Source organism: Propithecus coquereli, unplaced genomic scaffold (assembly GCF_000956105.1).
Source record: "Propithecus coquereli isolate 6110/MARCELLA unplaced genomic scaffold, Pcoq_1.0 Scaffold154, whole genome shotgun sequence".
Taxonomy (NCBI): domain Eukaryota; kingdom Metazoa; phylum Chordata; class Mammalia; order Primates; family Indriidae; genus Propithecus; species Propithecus coquereli.
The window spans coordinates 3294482-3311484 of record NW_012139858.1 but is presented as its reverse complement, the minus strand read 5'-3'; the positions used below and the strand labels follow the sequence as shown (position 1 = coordinate 3311484).

At 35.6% G+C, this 17003-nt stretch overlaps 1 protein-coding gene across 1 annotated transcript in view; it reads right to left on the bottom strand.

Moving 5' to 3' along the window:
• DROSHA (drosha, ribonuclease type III) overlaps nt 1–17003 on the bottom strand; it is a 133318-nt gene that overhangs the window by 64417 nt on the left and 51898 nt on the right. Inside the window, exons 16-19 of the mRNA XM_012640536.1 lie at nt 12841–13010; nt 8935–9059; nt 7170–7269; nt 5306–5413 (exon numbers count right to left, since the gene is read on the bottom strand). Of these exons, the coding sequence (XP_012495990.1) occupies nt 5306–5413; nt 7170–7269; nt 8935–9059; nt 12841–13010 (503 nt within the window). The remainder of the gene's footprint in view (nt 1–5305; nt 5414–7169; nt 7270–8934; nt 9060–12840; nt 13011–17003) is intronic.

The following is a 17003-nucleotide window of genomic DNA, read 5'->3' as shown; positions in this document are numbered from 1 at the left end:
AGGTATCTCCAAATTCTTTTCCACAGAGGTTGCACTAATTTGCAGTCCCACCAGCAGTGTAAGAGTGTTCCTGTCTCTCCACAACCTCACCAGCATTTGATGTTGGGAAACTGAATTTTTAATTTCATTTAACTTTAATGGCCACGTGTGGCCATAAAAAATACAAGGGGCAGAAGCACATGGTAAATGACACCATAAAAGTTTCAATCAGCAAAATCTAGACCAAACCATAGGAACTCTACAGAACACATCCAGTTTCTTCAACACATATTTGCAAGGGGAAAAAAAAGGAGAAATGGAATGACAACCTATAGAATAAAGAGATTTAAAACATAGCAACCAATCATAATACATGGGTCTTGTTTGGACCCCAATTCAAACAAACAGACTAAAAGAAATTTAATAGACAATCAGAAAAATGTGAACACTGACTAAATTGATCATATTACAGAAACGCTGCTCATAACTGCTAAAGCTCAATGGTAAGTACATAAGAGTTCATTATACTTTTCTCTCTAACCTTATATGTTTTACATTTTTCATAGTAAAAATACTAATAATTCTCTGTCAGGCCAGTTAGCCTTTAAACAAAATCTTCTTGCCTTCCTACACAAGCGGGACTATATCTCCTGTTTAAAAAAACAAAAACAAGTATCTCACGTAGTCCAAAACGCAAAGCTTTTTTAACAATATCTGTGAAGTCATTTGCCTCTTAGATAGTCCTCTTTTTTCTCCCTAGAAAGTTCTAACTTAGAAAATACTTTCTTTAAGTTTTTGTCCAAAGCCTCTTAATCCCTAGAGATGTTATTTTTCACTGTTCAGTGATTCCTTGACAAATCACTGAGCAAGACTATCAGTTAGTTTGACAATGCATGATGGCCTTCCATCCCATTCCAGACAGTCACTCTAGGGAGACAGCACATTTATTAATGAGTCCAAATACAGCTCTCTGTCCACCCAATACAAATACCAACCATCACAACTCAGCTCTCCTCAAGGCCAACAGTAGTTCTCCAGGCACCCATGCTTCCTTTTTTTATCTCAAGGAGTTACAATTCCCGCCCTCTCCCGCCCCCATACTGGTTATGTGACTATAACGGTGCAGATTATTTGTTCCTTTTTTGACATCTTGTAATTCAGTTTATTGATTTCCATGGACCACCTCCTCAGTATAGCATAGGATCCTGGCACCTATCTCTATAGAAGATACCAACTCAACCTTGGTGTGCAAAACTCGATTTTTAAATTACAGATCCTATTGCAGCATGTTGCTTTTCTTCCTCTTCTGAGTCATCATGGTGGTGACTCAGATTCAGGTTTTGATTCCTGCTTTTTCTTCTACACTACCCAAAATTCATTCTAACACAAGTCAACAACACAGAGAAAATCCTTAAACAATTTCTCTCCAAACATGGTGACAATCACATTCAGTTCACATACAATTATAGACTACAGCACCCACTCCCTAGGTTTTCATTCCTCTTAACATTGGCTGAGGCGCTAGGGAGAATTTTCTAACTTCCTAACAATCCTTGGTTATTTCTCTGGTTGGGGAAAGTGTACTTACAGAGGGAGCTGCTGATACTGAGGTCACTCCACCTTAGACCCATCACATCAGTTTTATCTCCTGTCTCAGCCAGATATCATCACAAGGCTTTTGCCAGCAACCTACTAGCAATGATTACTAATTAACAGTAGGTTCCATATCCATATACTACCAAATACAAAGACAAACTCTCAAGGATTTTAGAGAAGCCACTCAACCTTTTATTTTCTCTTAAAATTAAGTATGAGTTTATCTGTTCATAGGATTCAGGATTATTCGAAGCATTCAGTTTATAGACAGACCTGACTATTTCCCAGTCAATCAGATTCTTGTTCTTCATTACCAAAAATATAAAGTTCATTTAGTTTGAATGTTTTAAACTGTTTTATGATATGCCACCTGCTTATTCAAGGAACACATGCCAAAAGAAAACATCTATTCTAGGATAAGATTAAAAAATGTTAACATATATGTGACTTGTGGGTAGACACCCATGCAATAGGAATAAAGACTATCCTATCCCAGAAGTAAGATTAAAATAGCCCCCAAAATATACTCATAGAAGTTTAATCATTAATACTATTTGGTAGGATATTTGATCTGATTTCTTTACCAAAAAAAAAAAAAAAAAAAAACAGAGGGAATGACTTTGTCACTCCCATTGTTTACCTATGTAATTTCAAGGTAAAAAATACTCAAACAAAATGTACAGCAAACATCAGTAACTTAAGGGCAACTGTTGTTCAGAACCTTTGTGCGATGCATGTAAAAATACCTGAGAATTTTAAAACACAAAAAATCTAGGAAGAGATAAAATATCATCTGTGGCAAACACTCTTAGTTAAAATGCACCTGGAAGCTCTATATTTATCAAAGGTTTTCTGTAAGATAACAGCAGAAAGGAAGACTTCTGGCCTTTGATATGCAATAAGACAGCCCAAGAGAAAGCTAAGTGAGAATAGTAAAGGACTAAGGAATGAAGGTGTAATGGATTTAACAGTCTTCACTGTGGAGTCCATGGCTTTCAGTCATGTGGCTTATTTACTTCTACTTTTATAAAAAGAATTACCACCTCAGAACCATTCTGAAACAAGGAAGGGTATAAATAAAGACAATAAAAATAGTCCTTGCAAATATATTCATTTTGAGCCAAAAGACAATTAAGTTAATTTACTTTTGCCATTCTCCCCTTAATCATTTTTACCTTTAGGTTTTTGCATTTAAAATTTGAACTAGGTGCAAATGAAAATTTGCTCTTGTGTAATGAATGAGTTGATGAATAACACCTCCAAATTCTCTCAAGGTAGCGTTTCTGTATGTGGATGTTTTAAGCTCCATATAGGTAACAATTTTACTTTCATAACCCCAAGAATTGTCATTGATGGTGAGATAATATTTAATGTCAAGATAAACAGATACTTCATCTGTTCACGTAAGATTGAGAGCTCCAGAATGCCTCCACGATAATTAGATTTTGGTGGGTAAGGATCTATTTCACCAAGCACAGGGGTTTTCTGGTTTTGGTTTTGGTTTTAATAGTCTATTCCCAGCCCCTGCATTGCCACCGTGCTAAGATTTCTTTGTCTTCCGCTTCTATTGACTTCTCAGGTAGCTAGCTGGCTCATTTTCATTCATTTATATGCAGACTTTTTTTTTTACAAACCATAAAGCAATTCCTTCTGTATTCAGTATATGAACTCACAGACAGCAATTTACATTCTTTATCAAGTGATTTACATGTGAGGATAATTTTACTGAACTTTTAAAAAGACTTCCATTAGGAGGACCAGAGAATAGAAGCACAGCTTCTAAACAAATGGAAGTTCTCTTTGGAAGAGTGAGAGTTCTACAGAGGGAGGAACTATTATTAGAAAGACTTCCATTAGGAGGACCAGGGAATAGAAGCATGGTTTCTAAACAAATGGAAGTTCTCTTTGCAAGAGTGAGAGTTCTACAGAGGGAGGAACTATTATTAGATCATTAAGTATTCACCTTGGCAGGGTTTAATCAGGATCCATTTTCTCCCACCAGTTAGTCAAGGGAACTGACTGAGTCCTTTTGCCTACCAACCTCAAAAACAGAATGTAGAATATAATATACAGAGAGACAAGACAGCCTTGTCCTCAAGCTGCTTCTTATCTAGCTGAAGAATAGAGGAAGACATCTGTGATAAAGCTGAAGAATGCAAAACTGCACTGAACATATAATTCAGCATCCCTATTTGTCTTACCAAAAGAAAAAAAAGGGCTTTAAAAACAAGATTGCATTCAGTGGAACAAAACTGCCTTAGAAACTACTACATGGGGTGTGGGAGAAACCAAGTAAACCAGATACTCCCTCCACACCCATCAACCACCAGTCAGTTATTTTTTATGTTTTGACAAAGTAGGGATCCATAAGCGTTCTGTATGAAAAAAATATTTTGAAGTGGAACAAAAACACAAGTTCAGAAATCAGTACAGTAGGTCTCTCTGGTGTCTGTCAGTTCTTAATGCTCCACAATTTTATGATTTCTTAAACAATCAACTCTGACTTATCACTCTGCTCATTGACTTCTGATGTCTATCTTAGGATGACATTATGTTGGTTTCAGCAAGACAGCAGCAAACAGAAAAACTGAGTGGGCTTCAAATGGCCCTGAAAAACAATCAACAGAAGTAAAATATTCCCATCTTAAAGTACTGACAGTAATAAAATATTGGTCAACTGGCAAAATAACTGACTGGCAAAAGACTTGGTGAATGTAGCTGGCTACACTCCAGATGACTATTATCCTCAAATATAATTATTATTTAGCAACACTGCATCAACAGCAGTTCATCCTGTCACAAAAATCATTCTGGACATCACTTAGTAAATAAAACGTATAGCGATATTTTTATTTATAGGATGAAACCCCATTAAATGCCAACTTTTTTTTAATCATAATGATGAAATGTACACCTAAGAGTATATTGTCTGAACTTATTATAACACATGCTATCACCAAAATAGATAAGTGGAAGCCTGGAAGTATTCTTCCAAAAGTCTGAACATAGCAAATTACATTACCTAACCCTAGCCTGTGTACTCATTTCCTTTACTGTAATTCCCATGGAGTGCATCCAATATCAATCATGACAAAAGAATCAGGTGCAGAACCAAAGAATATGTTGGTTTTAGGGATCTTTAAGCAGGTTAAATTCCACCATAGGAAAAACAAAGATACTTATTAGTGAGTCAGTTACATATAGCTGAAATGTTTCTCTACTGAGTTCACCCAAGGAAAATATATTGCCATTTGGTTCAAATATGAACTATATACTGTTTCTGTTCATTAATGCCTTCAGTTCTCTACAATACAAATTGCAGTACAAATTTGAGTCATCAATCCAGAAAGTACGTACACATTAGGAATCTACCTACATGGCTACTGGAATATCTCTTTTGTACAAGCACCTATATATGTGCTACAAATAGGCAGGTGCATTCAAAGGATAGATTTGTCTTCAATCAAAGTGAAGAGACTGACTTTAACACTATTAAGTAAGCTCCTCCCCTCAACACCCACAAATGCAAAACACACACACATACACAGAGCACCACAACAAAAAACAAGAACAAAACCTGAATGATAGAAAACAATTTATGATTGGTGTTCCATTTAGTCTCAAGGAAGTATGCTCTATAGAAATTTCTCAATTATGAAAATCTCAATGCCAAATGCCTTTTAAAGGAAGAAATGTATGGCCATAATTGTGTTCTTAGAAGCATCATCACCTGACAGACGTCAGAACGGATGCCAGTTTTCCAGAATCCTTGGCTACTTAGCTCCACTGTTACTTCTCGCCTCATTGTATTCTTCTGTCGTATTTTTTGGAGTGCTTCCTAGAAAAGAATTCATTATGATGAGTAACCCAACGTTTTTAAAGCAATATTAAGCTAAATATCAAGCATTAGAAAATAAGCTAGATTCATTTAGCATTACCCTTACATTCAGGTGTGCAAATCTCTTCGCACAAAATTACAATATTTTATTAAAATGGAGGCCAGGATACTCACAGCCTTAAGTATAAGGCAGCCTTTCCCAGTAACTAGATTAGAAAAAATCTAAACCAAATCTACCATTCTGACATATTTGAACAAAATATGCTCTTTCATATGCCTTTTCTTCATGATGAAAAAAAAGAAGTCATGTTTGGGATTTGAAACTGGCATGTAAAAATTATGTTTATATCAGGCCTATGTTAAGCATTTACATCTAAGACAGTCCGTAAATTAACCTGCAAACCACGTAATTCTAAAAGTTGCCTTCTAATTTGCTAAACTCTCACAAAAACTCGCGCTACATAAGGGAACATCTTATTTTTAAAAAGACAATGATCCAAAACTTCACCTATAAGATGTAATCAGGAATTAACCCTTCCCTTTCACTGCTCTTCAAATAGTTAATTATAAAAAACAATTTTATACTTACATGCAATTTAGTAAAAACCTCATAGGAATTCACAATAACAATAGGAACCATCAACACATCCACCATCACCTCCACCATTGATTAAGCTCCTACTACAAACCAAATATCATCGGAGGAACATTATATGTAGTATTTCAGAAGTCCACACAACCACCTTTCTCCTTGTGTGCACCAACAGATGGACATTTCAGTCAGCCACTCAGCCTTAGTTCCCTCCTTTCTAAAGAGTCTGACTGGTTCAAGGCACAGTAAGTGACAATGCTGGAATTTAAATACTCTCCCTAGCTTCTTAGTGCTCTTATATTACAGCAGAATAAACCCTCACTGAGAAAAAAATCTATGTTGATAGTGAATCCGCTTATCCTTAAAATTAAAACTAAAACACAGGCCAGGCACAGTGGCTCACACCTGTAATCCTAACACTTTGGGAGGCCAAGGCAGCAGGATTGCTTGAAGCCGAGAGTTTGAGACCAGCCTGAGCAACACAGCAAGATTTTTGTCTCTAAAAAAAATACAAAAATTAGCTGGATGTGGTGGTGTGCACTTGTAGTCCCAGCTACTCGTAAGGCGGAGGCAGGAGGATCACCTGAGCCCAAGTGTCTGAGGTTGCAGTAAGCTATGATAACACCACCACACTCTACCCCGGGCAATAGAGTGAGACTCTGTCTCAAAAAAAAAAAAAAAAAAATTGAAACTAAAATATATGTGATCCTGGAATCCAGGGATATTTCTACCCATAAGTAAAGAAATATGGAATTTGGGATATAGAACCTTACAATGTAAGTTCACCCTACTAAACTGGCAGACTTTTTACAACCTTAAGACTAAGAAATCTCAGTAAGATCCAATGTTGTATAATGTGCAATCTAAGATAAAAGGCTGATTTAGCAAATTTTAAGCTTTCTTTAATTTCTATAAGAGGTATATCCGATACCCAGTGATAGTAATCCATTAAGAAACTGGTCTTTTTAGGCATAAAAATGCTCCTTTACATACTAAAAGATATAAAAAAAATCAAATCAGTATAATATTGTGAGGAAGAGATTAAAGTATGATTTTTAAAAGATTCTTCTATCTTATTCTAGAAGTATAGTATAATTCAACAATCTTGACATAAATCTGAAATGTATCACCATTAATCACGAAGGAATGGGGTTCAATACCAACCTCTCTCTGTGCCAGCTTCTGTTTGTCAGTTTGTTTGACTTTGGGACTATTTGCTAGGAGGTGGCGAAGTTTCACATAACTCTTCCACAGTTTCTGATACCTAAGGAAAAGGACAGACAAATATCTTAGACAAAGAGAAGGTGAATCTAAAGTGCAATAAAATCAGTTATTTTAATAGGTCTGCTTAATCATACATTACATTCTTTTGAATATCCTTAATGGCAGCAAACCATCATTCTAAGGAAGAATATGATTTTTGGGTTGAGGGGCAGGATGGCCAAGAATCAACTGGAACCTGGTGATTAAGTTGATTGTTGCTTATTTGGATTGAAAATCAGGTGTGACTATAAATGAACCTCTGGAAAGAATTCCAAAGAAGACACACAAAAACACTTTAACCAATGGAAACATCTCCTGTTGCTCATTGTTACCTCTTTGAAAATGACATATTTTATTTAAATATGTACTTTCTGATGTTTGTTGAAAGAAAGATCCCTTCCTTAATAGGGAGACTGTCGGTCTCTGAACTACCTACACCAAAAGTAAAAGTTGAAGAGTATTAGAATAGAGATCCCCATTTGGGCCAATACCCAAGCTACAAAGTTTCATTCATTTTTCCACTGGAGAGGGGAAAAAACAAATGGCATATACCGATTTATTTATACCATGACAAAAACAAGCATATTTGTTGTAGTCAAATTTGTTATAACCTCGACCAGTCTAAAGGATACTGTTAAAGCGTCCTGGAAATGAAGAGAATATGCAGTTCTTTATCAATTCGCAGTCCTGCCATCTGAGAGTCCACGAGAGCCTAATCACATTCTACTAACATTTTTCTGACAAAAAGGGATTTTCAAAAGATTTTCTGTCATATTAAAACTACTCCTTTCTTGGGCTTAACTTGGCCTTCACTTGGCCTCTGCTTTTTTGATAACATTTTTTTAGAGAATGGAGGAAAGAAAGAAGTACTTACACAGTGCCTGGTTCACTGCTTCATACTTTTATCCAAAGGGGGAAAAAAAAGAACAAAACCCTTTAGCCTCTTCTAATATATGTCAGCCAGAACTGTATTTATGAATTGAAAATCTCCCATTCCCTTCTCTCCCATTATGAATCCTTTTTAAAAAAATTAAGTGAGGAAACTGTTTGTTTAAGAAGGTAGGAAATCCAAACAGTCCTAAAGAATATAATGGTACTATCTCCATTCCCACACATCCTCATCTTCTCCCAGAAAAACACTAACATGCCAGTTGAAAAAACCCAAATGTGGAAAGTACATCAATCCTAAGAGTCAGAAGTCATGGATCCTACTTCGAACACAACCCTTGACTCTGCATGGGATCTTGAGTTCTTATTAAGATGCCCCCAAAAATAGAACTCTGCATAAATTCGGCAGTGCTAGGAACCAATATGATGCTACTTTCCTCTAGAGGGCACTGAAAAAATAAAAAATAATAATAATTATTATAATGACCAATAAATGAAAAGTTCCTTAAAGTTTAAAAACATACAGGACTCATGTTAACCAATATTTCCAAGGATATTCTATTATATAATAATTTCTTTCAGTCAAATATGTAGAGAAAATAATTCTTCAAAAGCTACCAAAATTGTTTTATTTGGTAACCTAAATTTGGAAGCATGGCTAATCGTTTCAGTTCTTAATTTTTAAAAAGGAAAATATCCACTAAAGGGTATTCCTCTGCTAATTCAGCTGTTAGTAGAAGGTGAAATTGGCTAAGACAAACACTGAGAAATATCTTACTGTGGGTCTCCTGCATAACTCAACTGTGCAGGGCGTATCCCAAAGTGGACGATAATCGGAAAAGTAATCACATCGGGGTTGAACTGTTCACGATCCAGTTGATCGATACGGACAGAACTTGGTTTCTAGAGAAAAAAATCAAAGCCATTTATTCCCATTAGAAGTCTTTAAGTATTGACTTTAACCTAAGTAGGGAAAAATTAATCAGATTTTTTTCTAGGAAAGCCTTGTCCCCAAAGGGAAAAGGTCATTTAAAACCCTTTAATCATAGCAGCTATACTATCCAAAAACTATAATGTCATCCCTGTAAATGAGTCTAAGCCATTTGGCATAATGAACAATGATTCTGTCCTTTTTTGCAGTCCACATAGAAACCTTTAAAAATTAAACTTTTAAAAGGACACCCAGTCAGATAAAACTTTTCCTTAACCTCTCCAAAGGCACAGGGAAAGGAGTCCACATCACAGGAAAAAGATGCGCTGGCTTGTTCTGCTTTAATTTCACATTACAAATGAATAGCTTACTTGTATTCAGGATGCACAGACAGATGCAGTCTATTAAAGTTTTTTTTTCCCTATTAGTTCTCAGCGAACCTTGTGTATTCCTTTAATTCTACACCTTTAAATTAGAAGGTATGGCGGTACAAAGACCAAATAGTTAATAACCTTCTCTTATTATGTCCATGTAGGACATTTTTGTATTTTAACAGAGAGCCTCATATGGTTTTTTTCTTCATGTCTAACAAAGAAAGAAGTGAATGGCTCATTCCTTCTGGACCATTTGTGAAATGCATTTCATCCTGAAAGCTTAAATTGGTGAAAAAAGGTAAAACCGAGGAGAATATGTTTTAGCAACCTCCTTGTTTATAATCAACCCTCAGGGCAGTCCCTAGTTAGAGAGTCAAATCTTACTAGCAGATTGGGGGCTTTTCGGCTCAGTTGCTTTAGAGGCTAAGGCTGTAGGACTGATTCACACAAAGGTCAATAAGCTTCATTCTGTCCCACAACAATGGCCAACAACTATAGTCTGGTTGGAGGCCTGATTTGTTCAGGGCAGAGCAGTTTCAAGCTAAAACCAGGAAAGTCCCCAGCCACTGGGACAAGCTCGTCACCCTACCTACAACTGTAGCCCTGGTCAGCCATCTGGCAAATCCAACTAGGTGACAAAGAAGATAGATTCGTGTGAATTTGTCCACATTAGTTAGAAAACAACTCAAACTTACAGTTTTCAAAGAATATTTAAATGTCATTTAATAATCAAAATTTCACTAGTATCCTGAAAAGTTGGCCTTTGCTCTCAAAATTAAAAATGCAAAACATTTTGTTCACATGCAACCTAATAAAAAATTATTTAAGTGCCCATCCACAGTAACAACATGTTATTTAGGTCTAAGAATTGCTTTCATTATTTTGTGCATCAAAACAGCAGGCTACATTTTTAAAGGAGGAATTGTGCAATAGAAGAATGCTATTGAATTATTCATGTTTCTGTGATTTTAAACACCATGCTATGGTATCAACAGAGGAAATAGTGATTTAAAATATCCACAGTATCTTTAAATTTGAGGGTGGTGGGGAATGAAATAAGTTCTAGACTTTGGCCACACCCTATAACATTTATCATACCATCTTTTTGTAAGGATAAAAAACATTCTCACTAATGACCAAAGTATTCTCTGGCAGAGTCAAAGAGCTTAGGGAGAAAGATTAATTCCTTTAAGTTTTGCAGCAATAAAGTATTTAATATGACCATAATGGCTTGAAAAATTTAATAAATTTCCCAATATTCTTGCCATTGGGCAATCTTTCAAAGCAAGTACCACAGAAGATGAAACATAGCGTCATGCCTACTTTGTCCTCGAGTAACTTGCACACTTCCCAAAAGAATGTAATAAAAGGCTGTTTGCATAATACTGAGTTTTCAGGATTTTTTTCCTTCTTTAAACATATCTAGATAAATACTAAAAAAGAATTAACTTCAACATTTTCCTAAGCCTGACACCCAAACTTACCTTTCCTAATTTATTTCTGATTATTTTCCAATATAACCTTGCATCCTGACTAGTCTGGTTTCCTAACTATCTTCAAAACTGGCCTTACACCATCTCAAGTATGGACATTTAATCATGACAATAATTTATACAATTTCTCAATTCCTTAGAGACGTTACTGCAAGACTTATGAAGCATCCCTGGCAAGCTTGGCCCAGTGATCTCTCCTAAAACTACAGGCTTCACTGACTGGTCCATTGGCTCAACAATTCATCAAAGACTCCTTACATATGTATACACCTTGGGTTTCCACCTGGGCAAGCATCATATATAATAAACAAACTTCACCGGCACCTGGCTCACATACTAGTCCCTCAACAAATTAGTTGAATGGTGATCATGGTGACAGCAAATGTTATCTATGCCACTGGTTCTAAAACAAGCAATGGATGAATTAGAAGCACCTGGGGATTTATTTTTAAACTACAGATTCCTGGGCCCCACTGCCTAAAGCATACAGGATAGGGTCAGTCAGGGCATCCTACAGTATTTTTTAAATTTTTAATTTTTTAAAAAGCTCTCCAACTGATTCTTGGATTTCAGGAAAACTTAACTATGCCATAGAAGGAAACCTAGGGTGAACATGCTCCCAAAATGTCTACTGTAGAACATAGAACTCTTCAAGTGGAACAACCAAGATGAAAATGTACATCTCGCACCATCACCCCATCCTCTGATCCAGCTCTAAACCTGAGAGGAGGAATATAAATATATGTAACTGCTTAAAGAAGAAAATTAAAATTCGCAATCTTACTCTCATAGTGCCACTATTTACATATTCCTTTTAAAGTTACTTTAGTAATTGTTTATGTGGCTTAACAGTAAAACTGTAAAAAATGTATGATTTTCTGGTTTTAAACAAGTTTAATGTTTAAACATATTTTTATTAAACAATTTCATTTTCTGGATTTGTTTAAAATAATCCATACTAGCTGGAATGTTTCATTTGCAAATAGCAACATTTTGTTTGTGCAGATGTTCCTGTCATAATGGATCCAGAGTTTTTATTTTATGAACCAAGGCTATTAAACAATTGGCAGCTCTTTAAAAAACAGCAGCTTTGTTTAAATAGATTATTCTGTTTCTTTATATGGAAATACTTTAATTCTCCATTTCTGAAAATTTTTATACTGATAAGATGCCAATATATAACTATTTTATGAAACAAAATATTTTAGAGAAAAAATTATCTGATATAAAGAAAATGCTAATTTTATATAAGAGAACTGGTTATCTTTTAATTCTGTTTTTAATTTTTATATTTTTGCTTCAAAAATTAACATTAAAAGTTTAATTTTTAAGATAAAAGATTTAAGAAGCAAATAAAAGAAATGAGAAATATACATAATAATCATGGTAAAGGATCAATAAAAAAGGACAAATCAGCTAGTAAGCAATTATCAAAAGAAAACATGAATGGCCAATAAACATTTAAAATATCAATTTTCATTAGAAACCAAAATAAATACAAACTAAACTAAACAATATATTTTTGCCCCTATCAAATAGGCAAAGTTTTTTCCTTTAAACTGATATAAGCAGGGAAGTCGGTACTCTCATATGCTCATAGTCAGAGTATAAATTATATAGCCTTTCTGGAAGGCAATTTGCTAAATGCATTAAAATGTGCAAATATTCAGACAATAAATTTACTAATCAGGTGAATTTACTACTAAATATGCCTAAATTATAACATTTTTCTTATTTCCTAAATATTTAAAGGAAAAATTACTCACAAGGGCAAGAAGCAATGAGTACCTAAAGCTTTTAAAATGTGCTATTATCATTTTTGTGAAATAGTCAAACCTGCAAGAGAAGGTGATTGAGCCACTGAATGTACAGACACCAGAACATACCGTCCCAGGGTTGGTGACAATCATGCCTTTGCATTCTTCTGCATATTTCTGCCACTCAAGCTCCTCCCACTGAAGCATGTTGGCAATCTCCTCCTCGGGCACCAGGGCCTTGCTGCACCGAAGCAGGTAGAGGAGGATCTGGTGCATGGACAGCACTTCCTTTCCTCCATCTTAGGTGGCAGTGGAGGGTGGGGGGAAACAAGGTAAGTTACTCAGTTAACAGCAAATCATCAGCTGAATAAGGAAAAACAACACAATGGGGGGAAAAGAGCATGTATAAAAAGGTAATTTAAAATTTACAGTTTAACTAGGTGCCAAATAATATGAAAGCCATTCATTCCATTGATGAACAGTGCTCATAAACCATCTCATTTACTAAACTGGCAACAACAACATTATAAATGATAAAAGGCTCCATTTGTGAGGTATGAATATAAAAAAGGTGCTTACCTAAATAAATTTAAAACCACCTAGCATAAAGAACCACAGTTTATTATATACAGAACCATGTTAAGTCTTAAATATTTTGTCATTCTTTCTAGGGAACAGACGAAAGCTCTTTAGAAGTGATGTTACTGTCTTAAGGAAATTCTAAGCTTTTATGAGATATTTATGGATGTTTTCAATAAGCTATTGTTGCATTATGGTCTAATTTTTTGGTGCTAATGTGCTGCACGTGCCATGATGAATAAAGAGTCTGTACTAACATCAGAGATCATTATGGCGTTAATACATGGAAAAAATACTGAGTGTTTGAGGCTTACAGAAGCATATATCATCAAGTACAGGGGATAAAAAGAGCAAAAAGGATATCGTTAAAGTATCTTGGAAAAAGCCAACTAATCTGGTACTTAATGAACTAAAGATATCCATTTAATGTGGGCATTAATGTGAGGTCCACAGACTTATGCCTTCTCTTTGGGCTTAGCTTCCTGACCAACATGATCTTCATGATCAATATAATCTTCCAAGAAGCCTGAGGTGAGCAGGTGGACAAGAAAGATTCTAAAGTCAGGATATGTTGCCTGTACATTACATGTGCCTACATACAGAACAGCAAGAATAAAGGAAGCCTAGAGAGTCTGGAAAGGAACTGCCGCACTACCTAGATTCACTAGGAACTAAGGAAAGTGTAAAATGGTATTTGGCTTATAATGTCTGTATTTGGTGAGACTGCTTAAGAGCACTGGGGCCTAAAAAGACACATTAGGGGTCTAAAATACCATAAGGAGTGTTGTTTTACTGTAGGGTAAGAAAAAAGATTCATATTTTTATGGGGGAGAGGGAAATGGTGGAAGGAGTCAGATCCAGGTATACAAAACAGCACCAGAATCCCCCCACAAGCAGTTATGGCTGGCAAACTCCATGGCACTTCAGATAAAAGTGAAATGAATTTAACACGAAAAGGCTGAAAGAGCTACTAGGAGAGAGGAATACTTAACCCTACAAACCAGGGATCTCTTAAAGGCCCAAATTCTGTAGTAAATGAATGGATAGATATCACCCAATTTAGGAGAAGAATACCTGCAAGAAAAAGAAATGAGGCCACCAGGTTTTTATAAGAATGCCGACTACCTACTTTCTAGTTTGGGTGAAAAGCTACTGATGAGGAAGGAGTGAGTTTTATAGAAACACAGAAACTAGACATAATAAAAAAAAAATACACAGCAGGTGCAAAGTTGGTAATGCTGAAAGGAGAAACTACAAGTCCATGTTGAAATCTGCTACATATTTTAAATGGCAATTAAACCTTAAAAAGACTGTTATTTACTACTGTAGAAAAGTAAAAGCTCAGGACAGGTAACCTGAGGTGGCAGGTTTATCAAGGAAGGGGGCTTGAGACTCTGCTCCCTGTTTGGTATTGGGGTTTATTTCTTTATGGAAATGTAAGGGAAGGTACACAAATTAGCATCCTGCCAGAGTCTGTGGGGTGAGGGCTGTACCCCCCACTCCTAGTCTGGCAAAAAAAGACACTCCATAAACATCTGTGGAATGACTTTCTGAAGCAGACAAATAACTTGGCCACTTGCTCTCAGACTACCATGAATTTACTAATGTTAATGAATTGGCTCTTTTGGTTTGTCTGCTTTGCCACATGTTTATGTGGGGATTTATGGAACTATGTCACTGAGGGCTAGGAAGTAATTTTTATCTTCTTGGCTGGAATAAATAGGACATGATATAAATGAGAAATGAGAGCGGGTAAGCTAAGGTTAGCAGGAATTCTGCCAACTCTGCGACTGGAACCGTGACAACGGCTCATTATTCGGGAAGAACTGGAGTTTGTGTTTCAGGGAATGAATCTGGACAGTCATTAATGAACTGACAGACTTTATAAACTGTTTCTTAGAGACCTAATTCCCCCTCAGTTTATATTGCTTGATTATTTATATGGTTATTTGGGAGAAGGGAGCAATTTGTTAGGGAATTTGTGTTAAGTATACGGTTGCTTAGATGAGTATTTCTGAACTGTATAACACTCAATTTTAACAAACATATATAAAAATACCTTCTTTCTCTATACTGAGAATAACTATATGACTGCATTCCTACGTCTTCTGTATATTTCTACTAAGACACCTTTATATAATCTTATTTTCTAAAATTTGTATTAACAGGCATTTTCTAAATTTTCCAAATATAAAGTTATATTAAGAAGCTATATCAATTGATGTTTTTTCAAACCACACTTTGCCTCCTAGAAATTCTGAGACACTTTCCCCCAACCCTTGGGCCCCTGCCAGCCATACCTGAGAACTGCTCCAGATGGGGCAATTTCCAAAAATCAATTTCATAGAAAATTTGCAAAACTGATTCAAAATTTTCAATGCTTTAGTATAGTAGTGATACAATGAACAGGCTTTCCTCTAAGTACAATCTTACTATCTTGTATTATCACCTACCCCACCCACAGTTACAGTCAGAATAAAACCTTAACAGGCATGATGCAATGGCTCATGCCTATAATCCTACCACTTTGGGAGGCTCAGGTGGGAGGACTGCTTGAGGCCAGAAGTTCAAGACCAGCCTGGGCAAGAGTGAGACTCTGTCTCTACAAAAAATAGAAAAACTAGCTGGGCGTGGTGGTGTGCACCTGTAGTCCCAGCTACTTGGAATGCTGGGGCAGGAGAATCTCTTGAGCCCAAGAGTTTGGGGTCGCAGTGAGCTATGATGACACTACTGCACTCTAGCCCCAGCAACAGAGCCAGATCGTGTCTCAAAAAAATTTTTAAGAAAAGAATAAAACCTTAACAAACTGAGCATAGTTCATATTAGCTATTTTGCAACCAAAGGTTACTCTTGAAGAATTTTCTCACATTATTGTTTGATATAAATAATAATGTGAGAAAATTCTTCAAATCTCAATAAATTGGTCACTCTGTGATTTGGCATGTGGCAAACTGGCCTGTGTCAAATAATCCTTGGTTTAAACTATCAAGCTGAATTTTGGGTCAATTTGTATAAAGCAACTGAGACAGCTATCTTTAAAATGGGTAAACTATGGAACTGGAGAAAGATTATGACTGATAAAACTTGAACTTTCAATTAGATATTGTAACAAACTGATGTAAATAAAAAGCAAATAAGAATGAGAAGATCATGAAATACCTGAAATGTATGAAAAGCTGCTTATTCTCACAGAAGTTCAAGAAACATACAAATAATAACAATAACTTTTTGCATATCAGATGGATAAAACCATAAAAGACCAGTAATATGCACTGTTGGCAGATGTGTAGAAAACAGGTACTTTCAGAAACTTAGAACTACAAATTGGTATATATCCTTTCTAGACAGAACTTAGTCAACAAATTTTCAAATTTAAAATGTGCATATTATTTTAAATAGTTTCACTTCTAGAACTTTGCCTTATGGGAACACATACACGCAAAAGGATAGATGTATTTTTGCTGAAGTATTTATATGGAATGGGAAAAAGAGATCTCCAAAATATTCATCACTAGAGGAATTGTAAAAAAATTTAATGTCCATCTATGCTATAGAACACAATGTATGTAATGAGGTAAAGTATTTACACAGAGAACGTCTGAAGTATTTGAGTAAAAAAAGGCAAGTTGTATAACATGTTTACTGTCATACAACTTAAAGAAAAAAAGCACAATTCTATTCTTATGTAGATTAAAACAAATACAGGCTGGGCA